The sequence below is a fragment of the Barbus barbus genome (assembly GCF_936440315.1).
Source record: "Barbus barbus genome assembly, chromosome: 6".
Lineage (NCBI taxonomy): Eukaryota > Metazoa > Chordata > Actinopteri > Cypriniformes > Cyprinidae > Barbus > Barbus barbus.
Window position 1 is genome coordinate 9,147,179 of NC_136734.1, and position 19,439 is coordinate 9,166,617.

General features: G+C 37.2%; 1 protein-coding gene across 1 annotated transcript in view; it reads right to left on the bottom strand.

Moving 5' to 3' along the window:
• Positions 1 to 2,559: 2,559 nt before the first annotated feature.
• LOC306870838 (voltage-gated potassium channel subunit beta-3) overlaps positions 2,560 to 19,439 on the bottom strand; it is a gene marked incomplete at its 5' end in the record, with an annotated part of 45,730 nt that continues 28,850 nt past the window's right edge. Inside the window, 12 exons of the mRNA XM_079418269.1 lie at positions 2,560 to 4,223; positions 6,834 to 6,922; positions 7,773 to 7,893; positions 8,068 to 8,162; positions 11,194 to 11,314; positions 12,576 to 12,661; positions 12,761 to 12,847; positions 12,926 to 12,969; positions 13,742 to 13,786; positions 14,018 to 14,062; positions 17,646 to 17,725; positions 18,042 to 18,079. Coding sequence (XP_079274395.1) covers positions 4,134 to 4,223; positions 6,834 to 6,922; positions 7,773 to 7,893; positions 8,068 to 8,162; positions 11,194 to 11,314; positions 12,576 to 12,661; positions 12,761 to 12,847; positions 12,926 to 12,969; positions 13,742 to 13,786; positions 14,018 to 14,062; positions 17,646 to 17,725; positions 18,042 to 18,079 — 941 coding nt within the window. The 3' untranslated portion in view covers positions 2,560 to 4,133. The remainder of the gene's footprint in view (positions 4,224 to 6,833; positions 6,923 to 7,772; positions 7,894 to 8,067; positions 8,163 to 11,193; positions 11,315 to 12,575; positions 12,662 to 12,760; positions 12,848 to 12,925; positions 12,970 to 13,741; positions 13,787 to 14,017; positions 14,063 to 17,645; positions 17,726 to 18,041; positions 18,080 to 19,439) is intronic.

Consider the following 19,439-nt stretch of genomic DNA (forward strand, 5'->3'; position numbering starts at 1 on the left):
CGCTCTGAGGCGCTGCACACTGGGATATTCAACAATGGCTGATGGGAAATTGACAGTAGTTACTCAATCTAGCCGATCTGTGTCTTTCGATCTGAAATCATGGAATGACACAAACACATTTTAAAAGTGAAGCGCTTCACTTTTCATTGTCACTGACGCAGCTTGTATTTGTCAAACACACAAAGCAATACTAGCACAGTTCTCTGGTCATGTTAACCTATGACCTTCATGACTATTTGTGAACTATGATCTTTAAATTATGACTCTGTCCACTTAGTGCAAAGGATGCTGACCACTGAAGCCAAGCCCCACACATGTGATGCCTTGCAAAAGTATTCAGACCACGACCCAATTCTCAATTTACAAATCCTGCATATGAAGGTGAAGTGTGCATCTTGCACAAAACAGATTTTGAAAACATAATGAATTTTCAAACATCCATTTTTGCCTGCCATTATTCAAGCAAACAGTCCCTGCTATATCTGGCCCAGACAGACTTTTTAAACAGATTGCACTTCCATTTGGTGCTGATACTAGTGCAGAAGTTCTTTCATATTTCCAAAATACTCTAATTCAAAGAGGATATAAAACTAATATAAGAAAATATTTTTAGAAATTATATTTATTATATTGTATTATATTAAGAAAATATTCTTAAAATTAATTGTTCACAAAATATTTAAGTCACTGAAAATGCAACTGTCCATGGAAGATGATTTCTGCCATGGAATTAAAAAAAAGAAAAGAAAGAAATTAAAAAATGCTAATTGTGACTTTTTATTTCACAATTTTGACTCTTTTCTTGAAATTCTGAGAAAAAAAAAAGTGAGAACTGCCAGATACAAAGTCAGAATTGTGAGAATAAAAGTCAGAATTTCAATCTTTCAGCATGTTTCTATGCATTTGGGTTTTCTGGTTGCTTTAGGGTGTTGCAAGGTTCTGTGTGGTTGCAAACTGCTCCAAGTCAAAAGAGCCCATCACCAACTGATATAATTTTTTAGTCTGCTAAAAACTGCTTAAGCTTGAGAGAAATCTCATTCAGCTTGACATTCAGCATTAGCTGGAGAACAGAGAGTCCTGGAATGTCCTGGAATGGCACAGTTATAGCACTGACGTCACAATCTGTGGCACTATCGGAACATTGTAATGCAGAAGGAACATCTGACTAATCTCAAACAACCTGGAGCAAATCTTCTTGGTAAAAAAAAAAAGGCCAAAATGACATCTGGACAGTGCGTTAATGCATCCATACTCCGAAAGTCTGAAAGCTATCATTGCTGCAAAGGATGGCTCTACAAAATTTAAAATGTTGGCCTGGATAACTTTTTTTCCAAAGGCATATTATAGATAATATGGTTACAATTCATACGTGCATGTTTCTTTTTTTATCTATTTTTTATTTACTTATTTTGACCAGGTAACTTAAGATTGAATATTTGACAACCATTTTATGATAGGAATCAACAGTAATATCCAGTGAAAATCTTTGTGATTCATGTCATTCATAATCAAATATGACGAGATGAGAAATATTTATCTGTATTGCATTTTCAACATATTTTCAACACATTAGGCATGTGAAGAAGATTCAAAAATATAAAAAAATATTCTTGTTCTTTTACTATTCTTCTTTCCTCTACATCCCCCATTCATTTAAATTATTTTATAAAAAAGACTAATACCATTCGGGTCTTTCAAAGCTATTAATATTAGGTTCAAGACATGGTTACAGACTAAATGTGGCTCAAGACCCTCCTTCAATGTAAGTCTATGAGATTTTCTTGCCTCATGATTTGAGGTATCTTTCCTGCTTGTAGCACAAACAGTGAGCGTTCTAATGAAATAAATAACTGTAAAATGTGTATCTTTAGGGGAGCAACAGCTTGTCACTGGGGCAGAACCCTCAAAGGGTTTGTACCTTCTTTACCTCTAAAGGGTGCATATCAGTTCCTTGGAGTTAAAAAATATAACCTTAAGATATGTAATATGTACTCTTAAAGTCATATGTGACCCTGGACAACAAAAACAGTCTTAAGTCGCTGGGGTATATTTGTAGCAATAGCCAAAAATACATTGTATGGGTCAAAATTATTATTTTTCTTTTATGCCAAAAATCATTAGGATATTAACTAAAGATCATGTTCCATGAAGATATTTTGTAAATTTCAGATAATATATTATCGGATATAATTTATTTCCAAAATATATTAAAACTTCATTTTTGATTAGTAATATGCATTGTTAAGAACTTCATTTGGCAATTTTCTCAATATTTATTTTATTTTTTTTGCACCCTCAGATTCCAGATTTGCAAATAGTTGTATCTTGGCCAAATATTGACCTATCATAACAAACCATACATCAATGAAAAACTTATTTATTAAGCTTTGGAAAATGGACCCTTATGACTGGTTTTGTGGTCCAGTCATAAGGGTCTGGTATGATTATGAATTTATGATTATGATAATAGAAGGTACAAATGTGTCCCTTTGAGGGTTCTTCCCCAGTGACAAGCTGCTTCTCCCCAAAATGAAAACTTTTGCACTTTTTTTTTTTTTTGAGTGTGGGATGAGTTATGCATCAATTTAAAGGGTTAGTTCACCCAAAAATGAAAATTCTATCATTAATTACCCTCATGTCGTTTCAAAGTTAAGATATTTTTGATAAAATCTGAGGGTTCTCTGTACTCTCCAAAATGGTGGAAGATGGTAACTTGGGAAGAAGAACTGTTGAATAAAATATGTTGTTGTTTTCTTTGAGCACAAAAAGCATCCTCGTAAAATTACGTTTGAACCACTGTTGTCACATGAACTATTTTACCGATGTCCTTGCTATGTTTCTGGACCTGGGAACATTGCAGTTGCGTTGCTGTCTACAGAGGGTCAGAGAGCTCAGATTTGATCAAAAATATCTTAATTTGTGTTTCGAAGATGAACGAAGGTCTTATGGGTTTAGAACGAAATGAGGGTAATTAATGACAGAATTTTCATTTTTGGGTGAACTAACCCTTTAAGTTTACTGAGAGTTAGATGTTTGTTAGGCATAGCAATAATGACTAAAACAGCTGTTTTTAAAAAAAGTAAATTGGTGAGGGTCTGAATATATTTGCAAGGTACCGTATACACACTCAGACGCCACTCCCCTAACTGCACAAATTCTCTTAAAGGGACAGGTGCACCATTGTAAACACAAGGAGAGATGGAAAGGAGGGAAATGGAGGAAGACTTGTGATGTGTCCAAACAGCTGTTTGCAGTTGCTGCATGTTGTTCCTGTCACATGCCGGAGTGTTTGCCACGCTCTCCTGCACAGCGAGAATTAAATGTGACAGGCAGTGAACACCCCAACAAACAGGACGGGCAGCTTTCAGAAACATCTTCGCTTGGCGTCACACAGCGTCCATTTTCCGAGTCACTCAGGTGTAACACCAGCAACGGAGAGTTTGATTCCAAGTGTCACTGCATGCACAAGTATTCGTACTTCCTTGAACACACATCCGCACAACCAGGCCCATGCGGAATCTGCACAGATTTCCACAGAACGCCCATGATTTGCAAAGTCCTACACATCCTTTTGCCCTGTGCATGTTGGTTTAATAAATATTTTGGTAAATTTGACAATGCTTTCAGCTGCCAATAAAAATATACCACTCTTAGCTCCACTTTTATCACATTTGATCCATTTCACAGAATTTGGCAATGGAAATTCGGCAGTGGAAACAGCGGAAGTCTGCAGCGGAAACTGCGAGATAGTCTGCAGATTCCGTCTGGGCCTGCTAATAAACAAGCTTTTTGCCACTTTCATTCCATTCTCCTCCTACAATCGACAGTACTTCCTCGTGGAAGACTGAGACTTCTGTCTCTCAGAGTAAAGAAATGATAACAGCTGTTGTTCGTCGCATTTCTGTGATGTTGCAGATAGCCGTTTCCGTGTTTAATTCGTAGGTTATGTTCGGATACTTGAGGAGGGTTACAGAGAGCAGTGCGGTATGGGCTGGAAGCATGTTGCAGAAGGCATGCAGGTGTTGTAATATACGGGAGAGCAGAAAAGCGATGGTATGCCGTTTTCTATCTTTTCCCCCTTGCTTTCTTTGTCTTTTCTGGCTGCACATGTTCATGTCATCTCTCTGGTTCCCTCACGCACGTGACTCTTTCTTGGAGTGAGGCTTGTTGCCCAGGAGAGCATCTATCTCGCTCACAGTCTGAGGCGTCATCTGAGACAGCAACTAGTGAGAATATGAAAATCATCTTATTAGGAAGTCTGTCTGATTGTAAGATCACTATTCAGCAGAGATTCATTACATTGATCAAAAAAGACAGTAAAGACTTTTATAAATGTTACAAAAGTTTTCTGTTTCAGATCAATTCTGTTCTTCTAAACTTTCTATTCATCAAAGAATCGTGCATTAAAAGAAACTCCATCACGGTTTTCACAAAAATATAAAGCAGCACAACTGTTTTAATCATAATAACGAGAACTGTTCCTTGTTTGACCGTCAAATCAGAACATCATAGCCTTTGTGAAAAAGTACACATCAGCGAACTTTTAAAATGAGTACTTATTATGAAAACAGTAAACTTTAAAGAACATACTGAATGTAGTGCAAACTGAATGTAATGTTTTCAGACATTAAAATCTATGTCCATTAATTAAAAAAAAAATGTTTTATAGTTTATAATTAATTTTATATAGCTTTTTTGACCCACTGAAGAAGGGCTCAAGTATGTCTTCATATATGTAATTTCATAAAATTTGGTTAAAGTGTACTTCTGAATATACTGACAAGCATTTAAGGTAAAATAAAACATATTAATGGAATTTATATTGAAACTTGTATTTTAAATATATTTGTAATTGTGCATTTTGCACAAATGATGAATGACAATTTAGAACAAATAAAATATATAAACTATATGTAAAATAATATAAAATAACACTAGTTAAAATTATAATCAAGTACTTTAAATGAGCTTTACTATGCTAATCAACACGTCAAAATAAGAGTACTTTTTAAAAGTCTGACAAAAGACCTTAAAGACTTTTAATTTGATTATTACTTTTTTAAAGTATGTAAAAACATTCTTGAAAGTTTATTCTTTTTAAGTACACTTAAGTAGTCTATTATTTCATTAATATTATATTATCTGCAAGTACAATTAACCAGTTCTTTTTCACAAATGAATAGGTGCGTTCGACTTAACACAGCGCTGTGCAGATCGGTCAAATTCTGACTTGAAGCAGTGCATGCCGGTTAGAAATTTTGTTCGACTTGAGACGGTGCCGACGCCACGTCACGTGTATGGCAAGCCGTTTTGACTTTTATTCCTTCTCAGGATATGAATTCTTGATATCAACAATTACATTTTTACTAGTTAAAATGTTAATTGTTGATATCAGAAATTAAATTTCTACTAGTAACAATGGCTATTTGTGATATCAGCAATAACATTTCCACTAGTAACAATGTTAATTATTGATATCAACAATTTAATTGTCACTAGTGACAATGTTCATTTCTGATATCTGAAAATGTATTTCTGATATCAACAATTGGGAGGGTAATTTCTGATATCAACAATTTAATTGTTGATATCAAGAATTAAATTGTTGATATTAGAAATTAACATTGTCACTAGTGACAATTTAGTTCTTGATATCAAGAATAGACATTTTTACTAGTAGAAATATAATTCCTGATATCAACAACTGATTTTGAATGGCAGCCTATGGTGACATTTAACTAGTGAAAATACAATTACAGATATCAACAATTTAATTCTTGACATCAACAATTAAATAGTTGATATCAAGAATTAGCATTATTACTAGTGGAAATGCAATTGCTGATATCAAAAATAGCCATTGTTACTAGTAGAAATATAATTCCTGATATCAAGAATTAACATTTTTACTAGTAAAAACTGAATTGTTGATATCAAGAATTCATATCCTGAGAAGGAATAAAAGTCAAAACGGCTTGCCATACACGTGTGCCATCAAAGTGCCACGAGAGCGTTTCGTGACTCAGCCAGCACAGTTTCTTCAGAGTGACTGCAGGAGCTTTGACGACGACACAACTATTTCACGATTGGACAAACTCACCACGACAACGATAACGTGTGTTTCGGGTTTATTCTAACCTTTTTAATTCCAATAATGGCCACAAATCTGTGTTTTTAGGACAGTAAAAGCTTTTTTACTGTAGTCGCAATGTTATATTGAGTCACGTTTATCAAAAAACACTGATAAAAGCATACCTCCACTTTATTAGTAATTAAATAGTATATGATTATGTTGAACTTTATTCTTGAAAAGATGGCACTGTATTAAGCAGTATAAAAAAATATTTTCTGTTGCTCATGAAAATGTTTCTGAAACGTCTGTGTATTTGACAAATATGGCATTTTATTCACTTCATCTGTGATAGAGCATGCAAACACCGTGTGAGCGTTACTAACGGGAGCAGAAAGTATCTGGCTTTAGGCTCCGTTTTCAACTCCGCCCCCGACTGCAAGCAGCTACTCTGGTTGACTGCCTTCTGTAGCCATGCTTCTTCAAGTCAAACGCACCTAATGATTTCTGAAGGATCATGTGACACTGAAGACTGGAGTCACATGAATAAATTACATTTTTTAATATATTCAAATAGAAAACAGTTATTTTAAATTGTAATAATATTTCACATTTGTAATAATTTGTAGTGTATTTTTGATCAAACTAATACTCACAGTGAGCATAAGAGACTTCCTTAAGAAACATTAAAAAAATCTTTTCAATCCTAAGCTTTTAAATGGTTGTGTGTGTGTGTGTGTGTGTGTGTGTGTGTGTGGTTTACCCGCAGGGCTCCAAGGTTCTCAAGAAGCTGGTCTGTATTGGAGACACCAAGAAGTACAGAACTGACCCCTTCGCTACGCAAACACCATGCTGAGTGAGAGATTTCACAAAACATTATTGTACACAAGCACTGGGATTTAAAATAAACATCAAGACATTTGAAAGCATAGACCGTTCAATGACCATATGATGCATATCGCACAATAATGACAAGCACTTTCTCAGTCTGGCATGCTCTAATTTGTCTGGCTGACTTTATACAACTTCTGGGAGTTGGGCAGCTCATATAAGTGAACGATTCTTGGCCAAAATAAGCTTGAGAGTGGACGAGACCATTTACACCAAAATAGGGTGACCATATGGGCCATTTTTACAGGATGCGTCCTTGCCAGGATTTCTATATTGCCTAAAATATCAGTAGCCACTCACTGCAGAACAAAGGTCCAGGTGACGGGGTTGGATCCACATCTAGGGGGTGGAGACGGGTAGGTTTAGGTATATGTAAGGTGGGAGGAGTTGGATCTGGATCCAACCTCGCCCCCTGGATCTTGTGTTCTGTAGTGAGGACCATCTCTAAAATATCCAGGTTTTGGCTGTTTGCGCTGTGCAGGTAGATCGTTGTGTGCCATTCATGAGAGCAGAGCAAATGGCTCCTTATGCTTTCGATTCGCTCTCGCGCCTATCTTGGTGTCTTTTTTGATCAGTGCGCAGCGAAGCTTCAAGTCAAATGAACGAACAAACACGTGTGCATTTGATCGTTCTCTGTAGATCTCACCTTCTCATGCGCAGCGCCACGATTGGTCAATTATGTACAATACCTGCAAGTTATTGGTCAAACTACTTTGAATGATTTAGGCAATATTAAAATCCTAGCCAGGACATGTCCCGTATGAACAGCACATATGGCCACCCTACACCAAAGATATAGAGACAGACTCACCAATGGCGAGCTGAGAAGCTGTGCAGCCCAGCCGGTCAGCCACCAAGTGGAGCTCTTTGATTTTTGCCAGCTGTCTGCGCCCTTCTTCACTGTACACTCGCTCCTTAAGCCACTGATAGCCCTAATACACACAGTCACACAACTGAACATTTATCATTGCTCACATGGATTTATTCATGATTATAATATGATTTAGATGATACAAATTCAAACCAAACAGCACTTGGAAATTGAAAAGAGATTCAGGAGAAGTGAGAGAAAATCCACTGCTGTCGACAAACTCTTTAGGACTCACTTTCATCGCGGCTCTTGAACAGTTTGGAACACCATCACTGTATTTTCCAGTGATCAGCCCGCATGCGAGAGGAGACCAGGTCATCGCTCCAACACCTGATGCAGCATGTGACAGTCACAAGACATGGAGTTAGAGTTGACCTCTGTCCTAATTAATCCATGAACTTAAACTTTAAATTAACGATTTTACACAAATTAAAAAAGTTGCATTTGCAGCATATCATTGTAGAATACTACTTCTGTCAGTTTTCTCTTTCAGTTCAAATCTTTTCTCGCCGGAGCAGGGGGTCAAGGTAGACATGATAAATACATCCTGCCATTTTTTTCCGTATTGGTGAAATTAGTTTTGTAGGATGAAACATCGAAACATCAAAAACATCAGAAATAGTTAATTACTTTGTAGTAGCTATATGTTTCAACAGACTAATTTTGGCTTTTAGCTTTCCCACATCAGCTTCGTAGAGCTCTAACATAAAGTAGAGAGATCAGTCACATGACATTTCCCATGGCACTGAAAACGTACGGGCAGCATATATACCAGCTTAGCAACTGCCATTGCAATGACATGATTTCTCTAAAACAATGTTAGCTTAACTGCCATCTGTAATGTAACGTCTCTTCAGAAGATGACAGAGGCAGTAATTCAAGTGAATAGATTTAATCTCAAAGAGTGACGAGCAAACAGGGTTTCAAACAATAATACATTACAATACGTTAAGCCCGGATGAAGACTACCACGAATCTGAAAAGACATACTTTAAGGAGCAAACAAGATAACAAGTGAAAACAGGTGATAAGACTTAACAATGATTAACTAATGATGAACTAATGAGAAGAACCGGAACAAAACCAAATAAGGGCAAACAGGAAACTGAGAAGACACATACATGCAACAGTTATTCCCCCCTTCCGGAAGGCGCGTCCCGCGATGTAACAGTTCCAACGGGGAGGGGGGGTGGGCGCCCTGGAGGCTGGTGCAGGACATGGACACAGGGGAGGCCTCCAGGGCGGAACAGGAGACTCGGGAATCCATGGCGGGACAAGAGACTCGGGGAGCCCATGGCGGATCTGGGGACTCGGGAGGCCATGGTCCTTGACCTGGCCACACAGGCAGTGACTATATGCCCCCCCCCAAAAAAAATGTATTGGGGAAGTCCACCCTAGGGGGGCGCTCTGGAGGAGCGGGCACTTGAGGGCGCTCGGGCCCTGGAGAAACGGGCACTTGGCGGCCCTCTGGAAGCGCGGGCTCTTGGCGGCGCTCTGGAAGAACGGGCCCTGGAGAGGCGGGCATTGGAGGGACGGGCGCTGGAGGAACTTGCCCTGGAGAGACAGGCGCTGGAGGGACTGGCCCTGGAGAGACGGGCACTGGAGTGGACTCTGGATTCCAAGTCATTCCCTCATATTGTACTAGTACTCTCAGTGTGACGGCCGCGAACGGCGGCGGGCTTGGCGGACCCTCTCCAGGGCCCGCTCTGGAAGAACAGGCCCTGAAGAGGTGGGCACTGGAGGGACGGGCGCAGGAGGAACTGGCCCTGGAGAGACGGGCGCTGGAGAGACTGGCCCTCGAGAGAAGGGCGCTGGAGAGACTGGCCCTCGAGAGAAGGGCACTGGAGCGGACTCTGGATTCCAAATCATTCCCTCATATTATATTAGTACTCCCAGGGGCAAAAGTGTGGCGGCCACGAATGGCAGCGGGCTTGCGGTGGCTGCGAACGGCGGTGGGCTTGCGGTGGCCGCGAACGGCAGCGGGTTTGTGGTGGCCGTGAACGGCGGCGGGCTTATGGCGGCGGGATTGCGGTGGTCGCGAACGGCGGCGGGCTTGGAGGTTCTGGGCTGAGGACGATGGTGGTGCTGAGAAGGGTATGGGGATGATTGTGCCTAGGCAGGCTGTTCGGACCGTTGGCGCAGCATGTGGAGGTTCCTGGCGTGGGGTGAGCTGGTGGGACATGGCGTGTCTCAGAGGGGACTGGGCAGCGAGACTGGAATTCTTCCTTTACTTCTTTCACTTCGAAATTAGAGCCGTTTAGAAATAAAATTAATATTAGATTAATTAGTTATACCAGGGGAAGGGAAGGGGAAGTGGTGTGTGGCCAAGTATGGTGACCCATACTGGGAATCTGTGCTTCATTTAACCCATCCAAGTGTACACACAGTAGTGAACATGCACCCGGAGCAGTGGGCAGCCAATGCTGCGGCGCCCGGGGAGCAGTTGGGGGTTAGGTGCCTTGCTCAAGGGTCGCACCTCAGTCGTGGTATTGAGGGTGGAGAGAGTGTTGGTTATTCACTCCCCCCACCTACAATCCCTGCCGGACCTGAGACTTGAACCCACGACCTTCGGGTTACAAGTCCAACTCTCTATCCATTAGGCCACGACTTAAAACATGCACCCAAAGCAGCATCAGGCCAGCTCAGCTGGCGAACAAGCTCAATAAAATCCTCCACATACCACTCCAGCTTCCGGCCAGCCTGCCGCAAACCCCACAGCTTGTCCTCAGCCGTAAGCATCCTCTTTGTAGATCCGGTTCTCTGTAACGTCTCTTCAGAAGATGACAGAGGCAGTAATTCAAGTGAATAGGTTTAATCTCAAAGAGTGATGAGCAAACAGGGTTTCAAACAATAATACGTTACAACATGTTAAGACCGGACGAAGTCTACCATGAAACTGAAAGCTTATAAAGACATACAAATTAAGGAGCAAGCAAGATAACAAGTGAACACAGGTGATAAGACTTAACAATGATTAACTAATGATGAACTAATGAGAAGAACCGGAACAAAACCAAATAAGGGCAAACAGGAAACTGAGAAGACACATACACATAACACCAACATGTTTATTGTTAGCTACCTGGTTTAATGGCATAGATATTTAAAGTAATTCTACATTGTTGGTAATCTGCATTTATAGATAATCTGTATTTGCAGATAATCTTGATGCAATAAAAAGTTATTTGAGTGTGTTTAAATAGTTCACTTTCATGAATTTATTAACACACTTAAGTCACTTTAAAAAGTGCACTTTGTAATAATTAAAATTAAAATGGAAAAAATTAATAAATGAAAGGCTTCAATGTATGTTAAATTATGTGTTTTAAATTTCATTCTAAGGGAACTCTTGTTGACTGACCGATCTTGTGGTAGAGCTCTGGCAGCTGCACCTCGACTTTATCCCTCTGGAAATAGTGATACTCTGCCTGCTCACATACCGGTGGAATTAAATTAAACTGCCTCGCTACAGAGTATGCCTCCTAAAAACACAAACACACAGAAAAGAAGGGGTTAAACTGTCCTTTCAGTGGCCCAGATCTTGACAATCAATCTAAACAGCAGTGTTGGGGAGTTACTAACTAACAGTACAGACATTAATTTAATAAATTGTTTTGCCAGTAGTAGTAGAAGTGTATCACAACCAAATGCTACATTGATATGTTTTAATGTAATAAGCTATGGTAGTCTGTTTCTGAATAAAAAATTAAAATAAAAAGGCAACTTAAGTTTATATCTCACAATTCAGACTTTTTTTCTCAGAATTGAGAGATATAAAATCAGAATTGCAAGATATAAAATTAGAATTGTGAGATATTATCTTGCAATTGCAAATTTATAACTTGCAATTTCGAAATGTAAACTCTGAAAACAAATGTCAGAAATGTGAAAAATAAACTCTGAATTCTGAATTTTGAGTCGCAATTACTAGTTTTTAATTCCGTGGCAGTGAAAAAACAGAATTGCGAGAGATTCGAAATGCTCAGAATTCTGAATTTCTTTCTCACAATTCCATGTTTAAAAAGTCACAATTACTTTTTATTTTTATTTCGTGGCAGAAACGGCTTCCATAATATATTTACAAAATACACTTCCCATTTTCTTTCTTATGCAGCATTGGAAACTGCTGGAATCTGTTTAAAAAATGAATTGAATCCTTAAAGGGGTCATCAGATGCCCATTTTCCACAAGTTGACATGATTCTTTAGGGTCTTAATGAAAAGTCTATAACATACTTTTTCAGTGGTAGTGTAAAAAAACACCCTTTTTACCCTGTCAAAATCAGCTCTGTTTTCAGCAAGCCGTTTTAATGCATGTTTCTTTAAATGCTAATGATCTCTGCTCATCCCGCCCCTCTCTTCCCTGGGGTGACCCTCTCTTTAGTCATGGAACTTGCTAACTAGCACATTATTAGGAAAGGCGATTTGCAATAATTTTAACTACTTTAAACTGTGAGTACCTTTAGGCTTGACTTACATGAGAAACAGATAAGACACTTTTTGTTTAGGGACCAATTCTCACCATAAACTAGTTGCTTATTAGCATGCATATTACTAGTATATTGGCTGTTTATTAGTACTTATAAAGCACATATTAACGCCTTATTCTTCATGACCATATTTTAGATCTCTTAATCCTTACTAACTAACTTACCTTAACAGCAAATTAAGAGTTTATTGAGGCAAAAGTCGTAGTAATTGGTCCCTAGAATAAAGTGTAACCATGAGAGAAGACAGAACGTACCATGATCTCCATGGCACTCCAGCGGGACGTGCCCCAGTACATGGCCATACCCTGGTTTATAACAAATGTCATCGCACGTACTACCTCTGTAAACACAAACACACAACAGCACTTGTGATAAGCGATATGCCATAAATTATGCATCCGTAACACATGCCATGAAAGATGTAAAAGAAGTTACAGACCTTCCATAGGGCTGTTCACATCGTTTCGGTTGGCAAAGACAATATCCACGTAATCCAGCTGTAGTCTAGACAGGGAACCTCTGAGACCTGTAGACACATCACCGTCACTGACATCATCTGTCTGCTTTATTGAGATCGTCTTATTAGTCATAAACAGCACTTTACCTTCTATGATGTGTTTTCTGGACAGGCCTCTCTCTGTCTCTGCCCTGAAGATTATGAATGCAAATGTCAGAGAGGATATGGAGTCAGAAAACCTCTCAAGTTGAATACACACAAAATGCAATCAATTTTACTTGTACTAAGTATCAGCATGCTGCAACACGGTGAACAAGCAGCTAATACTGAATAACCTATATTTTAAACACAATATTTTCATTTTATTTGTATATTATGTAAGCTTGTTTCCACCACTGAATAAAAAACAAAAACTTGCAATGTTTTATCTCACAAGTCTGACTTTTTCTCTTGCCTTTGCGAGTTTTTTCACAATTCTGTCTTTTCTTCTTAGAATTGTGAGTTGATGTCTTGTAATTCTGACTTTACACGCAACAGAAAAAAGTCAGAATTGTGAAATATAAACTCAAAATTTTGAGAAAAAATGTCAAAATTGTGCGAGTCACAAAAAAAAAGTCACAATTACTTTTCTTTTTCAATTTAGTGGGTGAAAACGGATCGCAATTTACTTTTGGATAAAAGTCTGTAAAATTGTTTATCTTCACAAAATCAAGCGTGTTCACATTTTTTTCTTTTGCATTTATTGATTGTTGACTGCAGATTTACAAATTATCACATACTACATTTGCTGATCACCTAAGATTTATATATAGTTAAAGACTTATAGTTAAAGAACAAAGAGACAAATAGTTGAAGAACCTTTATTTTAGAACTTGTGCGGTTACAAATATTCATTTTGATACTATTCTGAATATTTTGTGTTGGTCTGAAGATACTACAAGATAGAACTGAACAGATACTCACTGTCCTCCCCAGTAGATCTTAGTCGTTACAACATAACTGGACCGTCTGAAACAGATTTTTGGGTGTGAGTGAGGACAAACCTAATACTGTCCTACATTTTTTTTCTTCCAAAACTGATCCAAGATTGACCATAACCAGAGCACAGAAATACATAAAAACATTTTCCATAAATTGAGACAAAGGAATACGTATAGTAGGCTGCGTTATTCATGTACTCAAACAGTTTTGCCACAAAATTAATAAAAAATGACAGACATAAGAACAAAAGCAGGTCACCTCCAGCCTTTCTTTTTGATGATATTCCCTAGAGTGATTTCAGCCCTGCGGAAAACAAAGACACAAATCTGAAAATATATTTTATTATTACTATTACACCACAAATAAAGAAATAAAAAAGTCTCAATCTCAGTCTAGTTTTCTAGAAAATACCTTACGCATTCTTAAAGCAGATTTTACCTGAGAACCAAAAATGGCTAAATATATTACAGTGGTCATATTATATATATTTTTTAACATTACAAAAACATTTTTAAACATTATATTATATTCAAAAATTGCATACATGCATTTTTTCATGTTTGACTTGCATGGAACACAAATGCCACTTAATGTATATTTTTTGCTAATTATCCCTACACAGTTATTTTCAGTGCAATCAATTCACATTTACAGGGTTTATGTGAAGAATGTGTGAAACACTAAGATAGAAACAAATGCGAGAGGGGCAACAACATGACATAAAGAACAAGAGGAGGCTGAAGGGAAATAGAGAGAAATATAAAAAAAGCCATAATCACACTTTTACAGGAGCCTCCACTATCTGTACACATTAAAACAAGTGCTGTTTACCAGAAGACACCAGTGAATAAAGCAATGATATCCAATAATTTCGCATATAAAATAATCACCATTACTATTTCTTATGCTTTGGGTCAGGATGTAACACAACCTCACTAAAGTATTAAAGCATTTAACTTGACTCACATTGTTTGGTTAGGGGACATTAATGACAGCTTACTATAAAGACAGAAGTAAAAACTATAGTTTTATTCCAATAAAGGAAAATAAAAGCTTCTAACATTAAATAAAAAGTAAAGGAAGAGGCAAACTAATGACCTTGTGATTGGAGATGAGGTTCATCCAGATTTCTTGCTTTTATTTGCGGTACTAATGTCTGAAATTAAATGGTGCCTTAGAGAAGTGAGGTTGATTCCACTACAGTTCAATTTGTGAGGCAAATTCAGTAAAAACCTATATAATTTCAGCACATTCAGGAATTCTGCTGATGTGAAAGCGGAACTGACTATGTGTGACCATGTAAGTCCTAATGTAGGTCACCAGAGGCGTCTGCCAGCCAGATGCCCGCTGTATGCAGGACTTTGGAGGCGTGAAATGGAGAGACATGCTTCTTCAACTGTAGTGACCTGTGCATTTAAGAGTGACCTGGCTACTAGCACTGACTCTTTCCAAACTATTTCCTAAATAGATTTGGAAAAAAAAGAATAAATAAATAAACGCTGATCAACTATAAAATGAGTTTCAAAATACACAATATAGTTGGGTAGCATGTAACATCAATTTCGACAGGCCCTTTACTGCCTGACATATAAAATCTGATTTTTCAAAATGGAACAATTTATTGAAACTTTGAAACTTTGAAAGTTGTGCATTTTGTTGTTTTATTTTTTATTATATTTGCTTTATCCAGATTTTTTGGCTCATATAGTATAATACAGAAGAATATGGAGCTTATATTCGAGGAATAAAAAATATAATGCTATGCAAGTGATGACTGAGAGATAGACAAATAACCATTCCTCAAAAGCCTTATGATCATGTTTGATTCACATATTTTAACATACATTTTCTTAAAAAAAAAGATATAATTATAATCAAATAAAATTGCTTTAGTAGTAATATTTCCAGTAGTTTCCAGTAAATATTCATCTTAAATTATTCCCAAAAAAATTAAGTTATTACGTTTACATTATAAACATCAGTAAAAACCACAAGCTGAAGTTGCATATTTTCACAATTATACTAAACAATCTTTTACTTGCTAAAAAACAGATATATCAGTAACACAACAGTAGGCATGTAGTAGATTGTGTACAAGTTTTTTTTTCTCCAGCAATGTTTTCATCATGTTGATAATTTGAAGACGTCAATTTGTGTATCAAATATCATCCAGAAGGCTTTATAACCTTAAGGAAAGTGTATGTTTGACCACGGTCAGTTTACAGTGTATGGATTTTTAAATATTCATTTAATATCAGGTCACAAAAGATGCATGTGTAACCCCTCCTAGCAGGCCTCCATTACACATGCATAATAATTATAAAAGAATTAGTTATTTGAAAATGGTTTTAGATTGAGTATAGCATGTCACACCACAGGACATGTTGACTTTTCAGGGGTCATTCATGTAATCTACACAGCTCCAAATGACGATCAGTATGTCGTTAGATCTCCAAACAGCTCTTCAGTTCACTCCACCTTTTTTTTTACCTAAGTAGCTAGGTTATATCACACTACATCAGGACTGTGCAATCCTTCTCCTGGTGGGCCTCCATCCTGCAGAGTTTAGCTCCAGTCTGCTCCAACACATCTGTTTAATTAGGATTGGAGCGGAACTCTGCAGGAAGGCCCTCCAGGAGCAGGACTGGACTCGACTACACCACTGCCTACAAATAAAGAGCTCAATTCTGTGTAGTCAGAAAGAGCTATGTAAAAAGAAGACAACCAGAGCTTGTTAAAAAGAAGAGTACTTAATAAGGAGAGAGCATATTAAGAAGAAAAGTGCTTAAGAACGCTTATTAAGGAAATATTTCACTTTAAAAGAATATACTTGAGTATGAACTAAAATGGATGTTTTTAGACATGACAATTGCATTTTGATTGCACTAAAAAGTAATATGGTTTAAATTTATTTTAAATGCAATTTGCTGAGCTAGAGTATTTTGACCTACTTGCAAGCATTTTTATAATACACTGTAAAAAAACAAAAGTTGAGAAAACCTAAAAGTTTAAGACAACCAGCTTTTTTGAGTTGTTTTTGTAGGAGATTTTTTGTTTCTACTTTTTGTTGTATAAACTGAATACAACAAGTTGAGAAAACTCAAAAATCTCCTGAAGCTAGTTGCTTTAAACTTTTAAGTTTTCCCAGTGCTTGATTTTTTTACAGTGTATAATTACTTTTGTTTTTTTGTTTTTTTTAATATACAGTTAAATTGTACTGATAAGCATTTATGGTAAACTAAAATACTTCAATGCCATTTAATTTTCATTGAAACTTGTATGTCAAAACATATTTGCAGTTGTGCATTTGTAATAATAATGTTGCAGTTTAGTACATTTAAATATATATTGACTTTTAATGTTATATTGAATAACATACGGTACTACAGTTAATATTCTAATAGGTAAAACACGTGCTTTAGTAGGCTATGTTAGTCGGCAAATTTTAATTTTTGGGTGATCTATTCCTTTAAATAATGACAAAAGATTATTAAAATTAAGATTTTAAAGTAAAATACTTTAAAGTAAAATGTTTGATTTGACTTCAGTCAACATGTACTTGTGTGTTAAGAAATATATGAGCATACTCTGTAAGTACACTTACTTTAAGTGCCCTTTTATTTAATTAACCTTATATTATCTAAAATTAGAATTTTTATGAAACAAATACTATTTTGGATTTTAAGTGCACTACAAGTCCACATTGAATACTATTAAGCACACTTCTTTTTAACAAAATACATTCAAAAAACATGTTTACTGGCAGGGACAAACACATAGTCAGCCCCAAATCTATGTTTGTGATCCAGTACTTGACAGGACAGAGGAGTAACAGCAGAATGCAGTCCACAGAATCTCTCATCCCATGCACTGGTGGGAATCGTACCTGCCTGAAGCATACACTTCTGCCGTGTCGAACAGGTTTACTCCATTCTCATAGGCTATCGTCATCAAACTCTCCGCCATCTACAGAAAAGCATCCACACACAAACTCATGCAGAAGATGACAGAAATCTGGCCCCTTAAAGAAATCATCTTGGTGCAAAGTACTTAAACTTGTGCAGACTATCATGCATTAGATATGTTTATGTTTGCTTATTGACTACTGCATATATATATAAAAAAAATATATAAAACAATCCGACATTTCTCAGAATTATCTTCTTTTAAGTTGGAGTTTAAGTTACAGTATGGAATGACATGAGTGTGTAAATAAGTGTGTAAATAACATATATAATGAATAATGTACCAAGATCATGTGAAATTAATAAACAATTTTCACCTCATCGGAGATCTGAGATCCAAATGTCACCCAGGTACCTGTGGACAGAAAAACAGTGTGTGAAACAATGTTACAAGAATTGGTAAAATCATGATTGATTTCAACAGATTTCCCAACATTCCCCCTGACTGTCATTGGTTACAATACAGGTATCCCTGCCAAAAATCTCTGCCAGAATTGGTAAAATCATGATTGATTTCAACAGATTTCCCAACATTCCCCCTGACTGTCATTGGTTACAATACAGGTATCCCTGCCAAAAATCTCTGCCAGAATTGGTAAAATCATGATTGATTTCAAAAGATTTCCCAACATTTTCCCTGACTGTCATTGGTTACAATACAGGTATCCCTGCCAAAAATCTCTGCCAGAATTGGTAAAATCATGATTGATTTCAACAGATTTCCCAACATTCCCCGTGACTGTCATTGGTTACAATACAGGTATCCCTGCCAAAAATCTCTGCCAGAATTGGTAAAATCATGATTGATTTCAAAAGATTTCCCAACATTCTCCCTGACTGTCATTGGTTACAATACAGGTATCCCTGCCAAAAACCTCTGCCAGAATTGGTAAAATCATGATTGATTTCAAAAGATTTCCCAACATTCTCCCTGACTATCATTGGTTACAATACAGGTATCCCTGCCAAAAACCTCTGCCAGAATTGGTAAAATCAAGATTGATTTCAAAAGATTTCCCAACATTCCCCCTGACTGTCATTGGTTACAATACAGGTATCCCTGCCAAAAACCTCTGCCAGAATTGGTAAAATCATGATTGATTTCAAAAGATTTCCCAACATTCCCCCTGACTGTCATTGGTTACAATACAGGTATCCCTGCCAAAAACCTCTGCCAGAATTGGTAAAATCATGGTTGATTTCAACAGATTTCCCAACATTCCCCCTGACTGTCATTGGTTACAATACATGTATCCCTGCCAAAAACCTCTGCCAGAATTGGTAAAATCATGGTTGATTTCAACAGATTTCCCAACATTCCCCCTGACTGTCATTGGTTACAATACAGGTATCCCTGCCAAAAACCTCTGCCAGAATTGGTAAAATCATGATTGATTTCAAAAGATTTCCCAACATTCCCCCTGACTGTCATTGGTTACAATACATGTATCCCTGCCAAAAATCTCTGCCAGAATTGGTAAAATCATGATTGATTTCAACAGATTTCCCAACATTCCCCCTGACTGTCATTGGTTACAATACAGGTATCCCTGCCAAAAATCTCTGCCAGAATTGGTAAAATCATGATTGATTTCAAAAGATTTCCCAACATTCTCCCTGACTGTCATTGGTTACAATACAGGTATCCCTGCCAAAAATCTCTGCCAGAATTGGTAAAATCATGATTGATTTCAACAGATTTCCCAACATTCCCC